Source organism: Talaromyces proteolyticus, assembly GCF_021365285.1.
Source record: "Talaromyces proteolyticus strain PMI_201 chromosome Unknown BGW36scaffold_1, whole genome shotgun sequence".
NCBI classification, from domain to species: Eukaryota; Fungi; Ascomycota; class Eurotiomycetes; order Eurotiales; family Trichocomaceae; genus Talaromyces; species Talaromyces proteolyticus.
This window is the reverse complement of record NW_025764277.1, coordinates 783699-796874: the sequence shown is the minus strand read 5'-3', so window position 1 is coordinate 796874 and position 13176 is coordinate 783699. Positions and strand designations below refer to the sequence as shown.

The following is a 13176-nucleotide window of genomic DNA, read 5'->3' as shown; positions in this document are numbered from 1 at the left end:
AAGTACCTGTTTCATCCACTTTTTCATGGTACTCCTCATGTTCCAATGTGTGCCATCGACTGCGTTCTTGGAAATGCAACCGTGTACACAAGCAGAGTTCGAATTTTCTACTTCGTTGGTGAACAGCCTTAGCTATCGGGCTGGAGAGCCGTTATTCTTGTGATGATGGAATTTCCTGGTGACGCCATCACTAATATCAGTGCCATTGTGAGTATCCTCTAAGGCGTGAGCAATAATACGATAACGAGTTACTAAACTACTGTGTAGAATGGGTTCTCTGTAATATATTGGAGGATTTACACTGAGGAAACTAGCATTAACACTCAAGCCTCCGAGACAGTCGCAACTAACGGTTACAACATTCTCAAACTTTTGAGTAGGCTCAAAGATCTTGAGATTAAACTTCGAAGCCTCAACTGCTTGGTGTCCTGCTATCCTCGGCGTCTTGGTCTATGGGTTTTTTCTTCGACCCCGGGTTTTGAAAGTTTGCATCCTCTTACTCAAGACCCCACTAACAAGGACTCGAAAGAGCAGGACAAATTATCTATCGGAGGATCATTTCTTAAGGGTATTTTTTTTCCCCTATTTTATTTTTATTTCTTTCAAGGTTTCAATATATTTTGGTTTTGTCGCTAACATATCAACAGTCTCGGCTTCGGGTAGCATCACTGCTGCTGACCTCATCAGATCTCTATCTACGGACCCGTCCTCGGTAGCCGGGGGGTCTTCCAATCAGTCAAGAACTCCTGGAACAGCACCAAATGGATCCAGAACAGGCGATGCCCATAGCAATTCTGTGGCGATATATGCCTCGTTTGTCTCTGCGGTTGCAGGTGTAATTAGCTTGCAACTTATTCGACGATTTAACGCAATACCCTTAGGTGCTCGGACATTATTTACGTCTATTGATCGCAGCTTTTTCGACGATCCGAACATAGCCAATGAAGATGCGGATTCCCTTCCTGCTTTAACTACTCTCCGAATAGAAGTTTCTCCAGTCGGAAAGATCATCGTTTCTTTACATACTGTCTATCAAGATGGGATCTCACGACTTGGAGACCCTGGTCTCATGGAGGTCAACTTGACTGATGTGAGACCAAATATGGATGTTTGGCTTGCTCCGAATGGGACGGTTGCTCGGCTGATCACTGTTAATACTGAACAATCTACTGTTTTTGCCGCGAGACAAACGAAGAACGATGCGAATTCCCGTCAGATTACAGAAACTAAACAAAGATTCTGGAAAGATTCTGTAGTAGAATGGATGAACAATGTTGGCTTGCCGGTCAAGTGTCCGGAGGAAGAGCAATGGGTCGAAGTGGAAGTATCAGAACCGTTCTATGCACGACTCGCGGCAGATTACTTGCGTCAGATGGACGATAGTCAGTCATCATCGCCCCTTAAACGTATTCTCTGGCCTTCCAGCTACTGCTTTCGGAGAGCCAAGTCTGCATCTACGACTTTAGTGGATGAAATTGATCTTCTCGTGACAGAATCTGACGATCCTGTGCATTTTGCCGAAAATTGGCTAGGGACAGCTGGAACTCGACAAGGAAAGCCCGCAGCAGCCTCTTCAATCCTACAACAAATACCTCAAACTAAAGACCTATCAACGCCTAGGGTTGATTTTTCAGAACATATTGAAAGCCTTGCACGTGTAGCTCAATATCCAGATTTACAAAGTGCGAGCACCGTGTACCCCACCCCACCCGATGGTGCGCTTGCATCTGCAATGAATCAAGCTGCCTCTGATCCTTTTGGGGCCGATGGACATGAAATGAGTATGTCGCAAATATCAGCGGATGGCTCAATTGCGAGACGAGATCAGATGGTCAAAGCCTTTGGTGGCAATGCTGCCTCCGGGCTCAAGAACGAATTGGGGGTCGCAACCGGCCTTTACGATACACATGGCGATGAAGATTTATTCGGTGATATAAACGATAAAGATTTTGGACCAAAAGGAATCACAGACGCTGATTTCAACTTCTTTGATGATCCCGAGATTGATGACTTCGAACCCGCTAAACCGGATGTTGAACCTGTACAGGAAACACGACAGCAATCACTACCAGAAGTTACCGAAGCTCGGAGCCCCACCGAAGACAATTTTGGGGAAAAAACACAGGACGAAATAGCTACACAACCAATAAACATAGATACGCAAAGTAATGATGAGCCAAAGGCTATCTTGAGTGTGGATACGAATCAAACGAATCAAACGAACCAAATGAACCAAACGCAAAATATTACTTCGGACGAGAAAGCATGGAGTCTTTCAAAACAAGCTATAAGTCCTCCACTTAGTCCTGTTGAAGTCAAAAGAATTCTATTTTCAGCTAAAAACACGAACGAACGCAATGAAGGAGCAAAGAAAGACACCAAATACGTCGATGTAGATCCCGACAAAAAGCCTAGCCGATATAATTCAATTTCTTTTCAACAAGGTTTGACTATGTCTGACCAAAAATACGCCAACTCCGGTCATTTCTTCTTCACAGCGCAGAAAGATAAACCTCCGACTGCGAGCTTCGCATCCGAAACTCCCGAGATTCCCACTGTTGGGTTTCCTCGTGGCCGCAAGCAACGCTTTACATATCCTAACGATGGTAGAACAAATGGTGCCCATCAATCTCCTCCAATGCAATTTCTGCCGCGGTCTGCTTCTGTTTCCAGTAGTGACACAAGCTTCGATAGTAGTGACGATGATGGTGAGAGAGGGGTGTCGCCGATCCGTCTGACGAATTTGAAACGAAAACGCCCACTTTCAGAGGCTGAAAGATCCACAACATCTTCCTTAGAGAGGCTATCCATCGCTTCTGAGATAGACTCTCAGCTAGCAAAAGAAGACAGTTCTGTGTTCTTAGGGAACTTCTTTTCCGTGTTCACTGATTGGTCCTTGGCGGGTTGCTTCTCCATTAGACAGAATCAATATTCTCCTGTCTTAATCCGCAAAGACGACCAAGTTCAATTGGCCCAGCTTATGGTGGATCAGCTTACTCAATCGTCACTTTCTCATAATATTGATGGCAGCAAGCCAGCTCCAGACCTTGAGGATGATACCGTATCACTCCATACTTCCTTTGACGATACCACTCTCGGTGACAGTGAAAGACTGGACTTGAGAACTCTCGTTTCCATGCACGATAACATACAAGCTTCTGTGGAAACGTCTGTATCTCGGATGAACATACAACGCAAAGATATAAAGGGCTCAATAATGAGGCTACCACCTCCTCATCTACGTATTCACCGTGGGAGAGATTTCATAGAGGTTCTTCCGTCATCTATCTCATTTTGGGAAACTTTTGGGCTAGAGCCTGCAAATGGGCAAAAAGACGTGTCTTCGTATTGCATTTATCCACATTATTCAGCGGAAGGGGCCGACACTTTTGTGACACGGCTGGGGCTTCTTTACTCTAGTTGCAACTTGGGTAAACACGTCAGAGGAGACAAGTCCAAGGCTTTTGAAAATGGAATGGGGATGTGGAATATTGCGAAAGGGGATGGGTCGTACGTGCGGACAATGCAAGCGTTAAAAAATCTTTGCGAAGGTCTGGGATCTGCTTTGTCAAAAGCGCCTTCCGTCAGAGAAAATTTCGTCATCTACGTCATCAACCCCTTCACACATGGAGCAGCATTTGCTGATATTTGCTCCGCATTCCTACATCTCTTACACAAATACATCGGTGATGTTGACAAAAATAATGCAAAAAGCCAGATGAATGAGTTGGTTCTGCAAATTGTCCCGATGAGTTTTGTGTCTTCACCTACATCGATAGCAGTTCCCACGCAATTGCAATGCCTTTCTTTGGCTCTGGAAGTATACAGTCGATGTCCGCCGAAAGTTGCCAACTCTAGAATTACGAACTATGCACCGCCAGTACTTCTCGCAGATAATGTTCCAAAAAACCTCCACTTTAAGGTCACATCCGAACGTATTTCCCCCTTTCAAGAGGGCCGATGCCTACATTTGGCCGTCTCGCGCAGCGTTGACCAGCGTTGGATTAGTGCTGCGTGGTCTGATAGCTCGGGGTCTTGTCAAATATTGATGTCATATTGTGTGAGGGTCCGAGGCTCAAATGTCAATCGCATTCTATCCGAAGTCCGACAAGAAATCTGGGAAACTACCAAAGATATTATGGATCGAACACAAACCAGGTCAAAGATCTTCTTGGTTAGAACGGAGCCCATTGACCAGGAAGAAATCGAAGGTATGTCTGAAGTGTGGGAGAGAAACATAATTAAGCTAATGAATATACTAGCATGGACCGGGCTTGCCGAACGATATAATCAATCCAAAGCTATTCCAGTTGAATTGACCCTTTTCAGTGTCAGTGTCGCACCTGGTATTCGTTTGGAACTTCCCACGACTCAAATTCAAGCCAACATGATTAACCCTTCATCATCAACCCCAGTAACTACTCCATACGGGGGCGTATCCTCACCTGACCAATTTGGGGTCGGAACTCCGGCCAGTGGAAACCAGGCAGCTTTTGCCGCGGCCACGCCAACGGAAGTATCGGGTCTTATAGAACCTGATTCAGATACGGTCCTCATCGATGCACAGGATGAGTCCTGGGCAGTCATTCTCTCCCATCGTCTCAGCAATTCAGCGTTCATGACCGAATACAAACCCGCTCTGATCAGTGGGTATCTCCTACGTCGAAGAGGAGGTATTGACAGCCAAGGTGTTGCGACAATGTCAGTCAATCTAGTACATACACCCAGGCCTCCTGGAACACATGAAGCTGTGCTCAGGGAAGCTCTTGCCAGCTATCGAGATCTAGGGACTCTTGCCCGAGCCAAGGGCACATTTGCGGTACAGAATAATACATTGCCGTGGCATATCGCTACGGCCGTAAAGGGACAAGAATTTCTAAGTTATGTTCTATAATGAAAGTTTACACGGGTAACGGCGTTTCTAAGGGCAAGATCATGGACAGTAATTTCAGTTCAAGCTTGTACATGTCATTCATAACTTGCATCAGCGCTGGATATACCACATCGTTCATTTTTATTTGTAGCATTGTCTTTATTCATTCACATCATTCCATAGAATTTTAGCAGCAAAGCGATTTTCAACTCATAATGTGACTTTTGCATCAATTTCCGTACATAGATGTCAAAAATTAGTTTGATGTGTCAACCAAACATGGGGTATCAAAGCATCCGTATCCTTTCACAACACTCATCTCATCCACCAGCGCATCCTTCGTCTTGAATGACCATCCTCCAACATTATTCAGGATCACCTCACAATTTGACCCTCCATTCCTTGAATTGGTTGACTTCCAAAGACAAGTTCCAAAAATCCCTAACTCAGACACAACCTCGTCCGCAACAATTCCATCCGAGGACATGAGTACATTGTAAATGTCCCGAGGCGAACGAATCCTCTCCATCAATATATATGCAGACCATTGAGCTTCAGGAATACCGTCCAAGAATCTCGGTATGTCGCTCCCATAAATATTGTGGCCTCCTCCCTCGAGCGACGGCTTGAGGATATAGTTGTCTGCCGCGAGCAGATTCGTGGCAAGTTCCCGTCCTCTGACACCAGTCGGGGTCGAATTGTCGAGCGGATACGTATTAAAAAAGGTCTCTCGAATCCGACCTGCCCTGTCAGGCGCCAGCCAGCGTTCCAGCACGTCTGGCACGACAAGGGCTTGCTGAACCTTCTTCGCCGTCGTGATATGCCCCAGTATCGACGGACACTTGATTGCACGCGAGAGCTCAAGTCGGATCCGAATTTCCATCCCAACTTCATCGGCGTATTCCTTCGTCTCATACCCAGCCCGATGATAAACGACCGAAACCTCCACGGATTTCCTGCCAGCCCGACCTTGGTTAGGATGAAACAGCAATTCGCCTGTTTCTGCAAGTGAGGTATACTGTAGCACATCCTGCCACTCAACACGATAGGTGGGAATCGGGCAGCCCCCTTCCTCCCAGTTCCATAATGCGTATTCGATGGGTCGTTCATCGGTGATGTTGAAATTGTTCGGTTGGACAACCATCAGAACGGCAGTGGGATGCTGACAGCTTTTAGGTGGCCCATACATCGCATGCGCTGAGGCGAGCACGGATGCGATTCCGTGGATTGTACGGTTCCGCGGTAAAGAGGATAGGTTGACACATATATTGTTTCTGGTCTGTCTGTTCTCTGTCTGCTCGAGTTCAAAGTCGTATACATTCGTGCGAGTCAGGTACCGGTGCATATCAACAACCTTGTTCGCATGCGACCCACCGGCGCAAGAGTACGCGTTGAATTCTACTTGTTTTAGAGACACATTTTCCATCCAATTCTTCTCGTCGCTGTCGCCGTCACTATCATGATCCTGATGATGGTGCAGCATGTAGTCAGACCGGAACACCCCCGCAGACACCTCCTGCCTGGGATATCGCATCGTCCCATTTCCCCGTCTTCGTCTCTCGACTTCCTCGTGCACAGTCCATAATGCATCTATCAATGGTTCTTGTTTTCTCAGTGCTCGCGTCGTCGTCGACAGCCACTCCTCATCTTCAGCAACTTTGCAGTATAGCTCATTATATATATGTTGCAGCTCGATTGCCGTATCGAATAATTTTCTCGGGAATAGAGTTGGGAAAACACTCACGCCGATTGGATGTAATAGCACACTGTTTTCTGTTTCTGAGCCGATGACTTTTATTAAAGAACCGTGGTTGGCTTGGTAGTCTTTTATTTGGGTGATGATTGACTCGACTATGGAGGGAGGAAGATCATCGGGTATTACTGATAAGGCTGGCATTATTGTCAGGAGCGGGGCATCCCAAGAAGAATTGCTATTGTTGATTATAAGGCTCAAGAGACAGTCAGAATTGTAGAACGATCGATCCACTTTGCTGAGCTGGCAAAATGGCACATGGGTTTAAAATCTTTAGCCTGCATAAGAGAATGGTATATCCATGGCACCACGAATGCTTGTGGGGGCGCTGACCGCAGCAGCGCCCCATGGGAATCTGGCGGTCAAGGAAGCCAACGCATTCGCGGGTGGAGAAGCCAAAAGTTATAATAGACGGCATCCCATTGTAGTGGAATGTAAACTGGGAGCTTTCTTTGAGATCAATGTTTTCTCGGCAATCGATTTCTCTACTGGTGGGTATAGCCAGATTGTTCGGCACAGGTCGGTGACCAGAACACCAGGATGAGGTATGTGGATATAGGTATCAGCTACAAAGCCTCAGGTCCGATAATGATTACGTGGCTAACTAGAAGAAGGGAAAATACGCTACGATATACAAGTACATAACAGACAAGGCATACCGGCGGTGTGGCATCACGGCGGATGTCGGAAGTTCGCTGCCATGTAGAGACAAAGCACGACGACACCATGGCCTTTGACTGACAGGAAGGGATATCCCTCAATGGGCACCGGGGAGTGACTTGTGGCACAATCTCTTGATTCATTCACCGATACCACAAGAGCAAGCAGAACTCAATGCAGCTTCGCGTTCGCTTTCAAGTTGGCGCCGCGATCACCTGAGGTGGCAATGGCACGACGCCGAGAAATCGGCCATCGGGATGATCCATCTCAGAAAGAGCGAGAAGAACGGAGAACAGGGACGAATTGCGTTTCTGTCCAAGTTGTGTGTGTGGGGAGGGACTGTATTGAGGGCCTGTTCGGTCATGACAGGTATGATACCAAGAACAAGACGACAAGGCAGCATCTTAAAGGTGACACCTGAGAGGTAATGGGCCACTTTACAAGAAAGGCATTGATATCGAGTACATTGAGGTCACGTTATGTGATGTTGGGAGAAGACAACAAGGGAAGCGACAGCTGTAATAGAGTGGCCCCGCGCCGATGATCGGGTATGTTAGGCTCCCTCAAGCCACCAAGGTCAACAAAAGGACAGATTGGTGATAAATCAGAAAAATTTTCACAGGTCCGTGACCTTATGAGTAAGGCAGATTCATTCAGAAGGTCTGACAGGCAGCAATCGGATTGTGGAGGGGAGAAAGGTACGGGTAAGGTAGTTGGCTTTCTCAGCAAGGCTGACTGCAGAACCTCAACGCCGGAGCGTCATCGGGAGCGAGAGCAGACAGGAAGGATTGGCACGATACGAGAGCTTACAGACTGGATCTAACCCAAGTCCGTTACTGAGGACACAGGCAGGAGATGGCAGATGCCAGCTGAACTGCGCGCATGGGCCAGCGCCGTTCTTAGCAGCCTGTATCACACTAGCCTTCACAGCCGCCCTAGCCACAACCACCATCAAGCCACGTCTTGTCATCATTTTCGCAATTGCTCTCGTTATGTGACGTTTCCTTTCCATTCTCGTTTCTTCGATATTATTTCTTTTCTTGTAAACAACAAAGCCGTTCACTCTGTCACACCAGCAAGAGCGCTGGTTGGGGCCGAGATTGCGATGTTCCCATACCCCGCCCTAATTATAGCCATAACTAGCCCTCAATCTGTACTATTTTCAGAGCAAAAAAGTTTCACAGGGGGCTTTCCCACTGCATCGGTAGGCTGGTCGTGTTCCAAACGGGCTGCGTAGACGCCAAAGAAGAAAAGAATGAAACGAGGGGATTGTAGTTGTCGCGCTCTTGGTAAAAGGAGATTAGTGGGAGGCTGGGCGGCTATCTGACACGCTCAATGTCCAGCATGCCCCTTCAATTCTCCGACCCATAACGAGATGTCGCGTCTATGCAGGTTGACGTTGCGCACGAGGGACAATTGGCGCCTCTCGTCCAACCAAGACGGGCGCGAAATGAAGCGTCTCATGGTGTTCCTGGGGACAGTTCGCAGGGACCTCGTGGCGCAGACCGAGCCACCATCCGCACGAGCCTCCTGAGGCTGAAAATAGAGCCTGCCCGCAGCAGGATTCGCTAGCAGTTCATCTCACTCGAATATAACGTGCTATCTTGGGATTGCGATGAAACGGACATGCCATAATTAGGGTCGCAAGGAGAGGCCCTGTGTGAGCGGTCGTCTCAGTAGTCGCCCACGCTCTACATTGATTCTGCCTTGTGTACTGGAAGCGATATCTGTGTACGCGAAATACACGGCGTCCAGGTTACAGGAATCATGTCGTGGTGTTCGTGCTAAACGGCGCTCTGTTAACATTGACGACATGGGTATGAGATGTGGCTCGTATTACCGGAGGCTGAAGCAGTTGACTCCGTCGGAGGATTCGTCGTCACTGCCTGGCGCGAGGCCGCAAAGCCACACGACAGAAATCAGCCAGAACACCAGGGTAATAATACCGTAATGGCGGTATTTGGCCCTCAGGCTCAGCAGGCCCACTCACACTGCCGCGGCAGGTGCCAGGCTTATAAAGGACTAGCGCTGTCCTCATGAGGGCGCATTTTGTGGCGCGTGGACAAGGATGCCAGGCATCATCCATGCTTGACCTGGTATCGTACCGTATTAGTTACGATACGCTGGTAATCGTAAACCGCTGCCTGCGCTTTCCGGAGACCCTCTCTACTCTCTAGTATAGTCGATAGGCCAATGCTGCTCAAGCTTTAAAGAGCATCCTCCCCCCCTCCACCATGCATTCACATTATACAACAACCATCTCTCCATCCTCTTGGTTATATAAATACTCTGGTCTCCCACCTACTTCAACACCTGTTCTTATTACTCTATACTATAGTGCCACGCTGCAGTACATACTCCTTCTGCACGTGTCTCACTGTCCTCTACTATATAGCCTTTGAATAGGCGGTCGTCCCTTCCAGCCAGCTCGCATACCACCGCCAAACTGTCGTCCCCTCGCAGTCCAGCTCGCTCTTACTTGGACTACGTGCTGTCAACTCGGCCGCGTAGTGATTCTTTCTACGACTACAGGCCCGTTCAACGCTCGCCCACTATGCCTTTCCTTGGTCACGAAGAACCCGTCACGCGGGTGCGTGACCTCGCCGACGACGAAACCTTTGTCCTATCTGAATTTGAAGGTCACGCCAGCAAGTGCTCCCGCTGCGTAGACCCACTCGACACCTTCCGCGAAGGCCGCTCCTTGTGTGAGCGTGGCTTACAGTATGCCACCGACGTCGCCAATTATGTCTTCAGCAAAGAAGGAAAGGCTTTCTCTTCCGTCGACCAGATCCTCGTCCGTATTCCACGCGGCTTCAAGTCCTCTCGTCGTCTGCTACTCGCCATCGAAGAAGGTCTCCGCTTGCATCATGACCGGCAACCCGTGATCAGCTACGATGCCTCCTACCCCGTCGGACCTCGACGACCAGCTGAGGCGGTCACTGAGATTATCGAACGCGCTCCTCGCACTCGTCGTCGAGTCATTGTCTATCCTCGATCCTCCCCGAACCGTTCCTCGGTATACGAACCCGAGCGATCTGAGCGGTCTGAGCGGTCCTCTCCCAACCGTGGCTCCCTATACGAATCCGACCGGGCTGACCGTCAGGGGCGTCGGTACATTCGAGTGCGCCGCTGAATCGCGCAAGCATTGATGGCAGTACAAAAACTATATATGAAAAGATCCTGATCTTTGCCTCCCTGCGAGTTCCTCGAACCGGTCTAGTTCCCATTGCGCGCAAGTCGCAACGAATGATCCGAGTCCAAAATTGCGTTTGATTCGAAACTAATGCAACAATCGACAAACCAATAACGAGCTCCTTCCTGTTGAGATACTTCCAGGAAGTCTGCGGTCACATATTCTCGAAAATTTTCACTCTCGTCGACTTTTGATTAGTTGAAGTTGAATGTTGATGCGGCTACAAATGAGTCACCAGTCAGAATGCAGACCAAAAGTCCTACTACGCTTTGCTACTGCATACTGCATAGGTCACCCGAAGATGCAACCTGATTGGTTGCAGCCGTGGCCAGCGCGGCCCGTGCCGTGCACCATGAACCATTGTTTACTACGATTGGTCCTTTCTTTTGTGCAATTATATTCATGTAAGAGTTATGATTATCTAACATGTATTTACTATTTACTCTTCACTCTGAATGACACTATTCTCGATAACACACTTGATCAATACCATGTGCTATAATTGTATCAATAGTCAAAGTGTAGAAAGTGACCCGCTCCACCGTCCCGCCGTGTTGAGTGCATAGCCTTAGGCTTATCCTACTTGGATCCACCCCAAGCAAGCTAGCCCAAACACAGCCTCCGCCTCCTCTATCCACAGCAGTCATCTCAGTATCTATTATCATCTTTACTCTGTGCCATTACCCAACTCCCACCCCCCTTCTTCCAACGAATGACTCACCACACAAAATCCATAGAAAACGCCATACATGTGGATCTCTGCAGCCCACTCCCGTTGCATAATGCGTAACCTCTTCCGGCATATAATGTTTATAATGCTGATGTCAAGAGGGGCATGTTGAGGTCTGGACTGCTTGTGCGCGCTGACTTAGGTTATCGATAAGCTGGTAGTTCCTGTATGACTCACTTTTCAATTCTGAACGATTGTTGGTGTTTGCGATTACATATGTACTTGCATATTCTATTGAATATGGAATCTTCATTGTTTACCCCGCACTTTAGATCTTCGCTTTGGCATGGTTGTGAGTCATAAGAGACATCGATGATACAATGTATGTATGTACTGTATACCGTTGACAGATAACTAACTATATATATACTTGATCGATAATTCTTTACAGTACACAGGTAGTTGTACCGGGAGAGAGTATACAATCCTCAAATTAAAAAAAGAAAATTATCATCCGCAATTAGTATTTTCTCGTCAGCCGCACTACATGTAGAAATTGAATACGTTTAGTTGGTGAGAAAAATTAAAGTTCTGCCGTCATGGTCATTGACTTGGGGCGCAGTCGGACACGATTACGTCGGAAGCTTAGTTTGAACTTTTGAAGGTTAGGCCAATACCAAGTCTGTGTGGAAAGTAGTCCTCATTACCCCCGTTTTATCTACGTCGTCCTGATTAATTATCGAGAGACAATATGTGTATTGTTTCAGCCGGGGTATGTTTCATTGGATATTTAAGTTTTTGGTCCTGGTGTTTGGAATCAGGTCGCATATCATATATTCCATTTTCAAAAGTTATATTAGAAAAATTCTATTTTATAATACCGACGGGCTGATACAGCAATGATCCGAAAAACTAAAATACATATTTGCGTAAGACTAAGTTGAGCGCCCGAGACGGAGGTCATGTGCATCGACCAATAAGCAGTGATCGCTTCAGCTGCCTTTCTTTTTCTCTCTATAATTCGACAACTAAGCGATGATTCCATACTAACTGTGGCTGGTGACGACCCGACCGAAAACATCCTAGCGATAGAAATAAGCTGTGCCGGGCGCGCGACACCTGCATCATCACGTCAAGCAGTAAAAAAAGCAAAATGAGGGTGTGTGGCTTATGGTCTGGTGACGAGTGAAACCAACCTTGAAATGTGTGGGTTTGTGTATTATGGGGTTTTGGGTACGGTAATTCATATGTACTTGACAACGTCATTCGGCGCGCCCTTTGACATTTGTGTTTGCATCGCGGATGCTTTTGGTCATGCACAGAATCTGATGGAAGTAGGGAGATGGGTACGTTCATCTTCGGTAATTTGATATTGGAGGTGTAGGTAATTAATTTCTCGTTTCGAACTAGGCCGCACTATCTATCATGATCATCATCTGATGGCCGCTGCCCCTCCATGACGGACGCTATCAGCACTATACTATATGTACCGTCTAATACCGGGTTGATAATATTGATACATCTTCGTCGGGGAGCGATCCTGATAGTAATATTACTATGTTCACGCGGCCCTTTGCATATAATCCCCGCACGGAAGGCTCGGGCCTCAGCTGCAGCACGTCGATCTTGAATCGTAAAAATTGCCCGGTATAAACAGTAAACAGGTTCAAAGACATGTCTTATCTGGTCTTATCCTGGTCAGCAGGCCATATAAGACAAACTAGCCTCCCACTTCCGGCATAGTTGAAATCTATCCCTGAAACCGGATCACCGCTCGGAGGACATGTAGGCAGGCGTTATATATCGGCATGCATCTACGATCTGGAGCTTTGACAGATTCAAATGTTGATGTACTCTTGATCATTGGGTGGGGGGTGTGCGAATGTTGACTAGTTTCAGATGCTGTCCATAGTATGGAGTATCAAGCTGTTACTGGTTTCTCTTATATATAGCTCTGATGTTGGAACGTTGATGACTGTTGTTGACTAACTTTGAGGATGTGCGATGACGAGAATATTAGTTGATGG

The 13176-nt window shown here is 47.4% G+C and overlaps 3 protein-coding genes across 3 annotated transcripts; 2 read left to right on the top strand and 1 right to left on the bottom strand.

The window, feature by feature from the left end:
- Positions 1-165: 165 nt before the first annotated feature.
- Positions 166-4894, top strand: BGW36DRAFT_284435 (mediator complex subunit 13 C-terminal-domain-containing protein; the record flags this gene model as incomplete). Its single annotated transcript, XM_046210236.1, has 4 exons — positions 166-207; positions 268-568; positions 648-4211; positions 4263-4894. 4 exons carry the CDS (start codon positions 166-168, stop codon positions 4892-4894), a joined length of 4539 nt encoding a protein of 1512 aa, XP_046077571.1.
- Positions 4895-5129: 235 nt separating this feature from the next.
- Positions 5130-6770, bottom strand: BGW36DRAFT_392683 (glutathione synthetase; the record flags this gene model as incomplete). Its single annotated transcript, XM_046217726.1, has 1 exon — positions 5130-6770. The coding sequence occupies one exon, from the start codon at positions 6768-6770 to the stop codon at positions 5130-5132; it is 1641 nt and encodes a 546-aa protein (XP_046077570.1).
- Positions 6771-9840: 3070 nt separating this feature from the next.
- BGW36DRAFT_392682 (uncharacterized protein) lies at positions 9841-10419 on the top strand (the record flags this gene model as incomplete). The annotated part of the gene is made up of 1 exon (XM_046217725.1): positions 9841-10419. One exon carries the CDS (start codon positions 9841-9843, stop codon positions 10417-10419), a length of 579 nt encoding a protein of 192 aa, XP_046077569.1.
- Positions 10420-13176: the final 2757 nt, after the last annotated feature.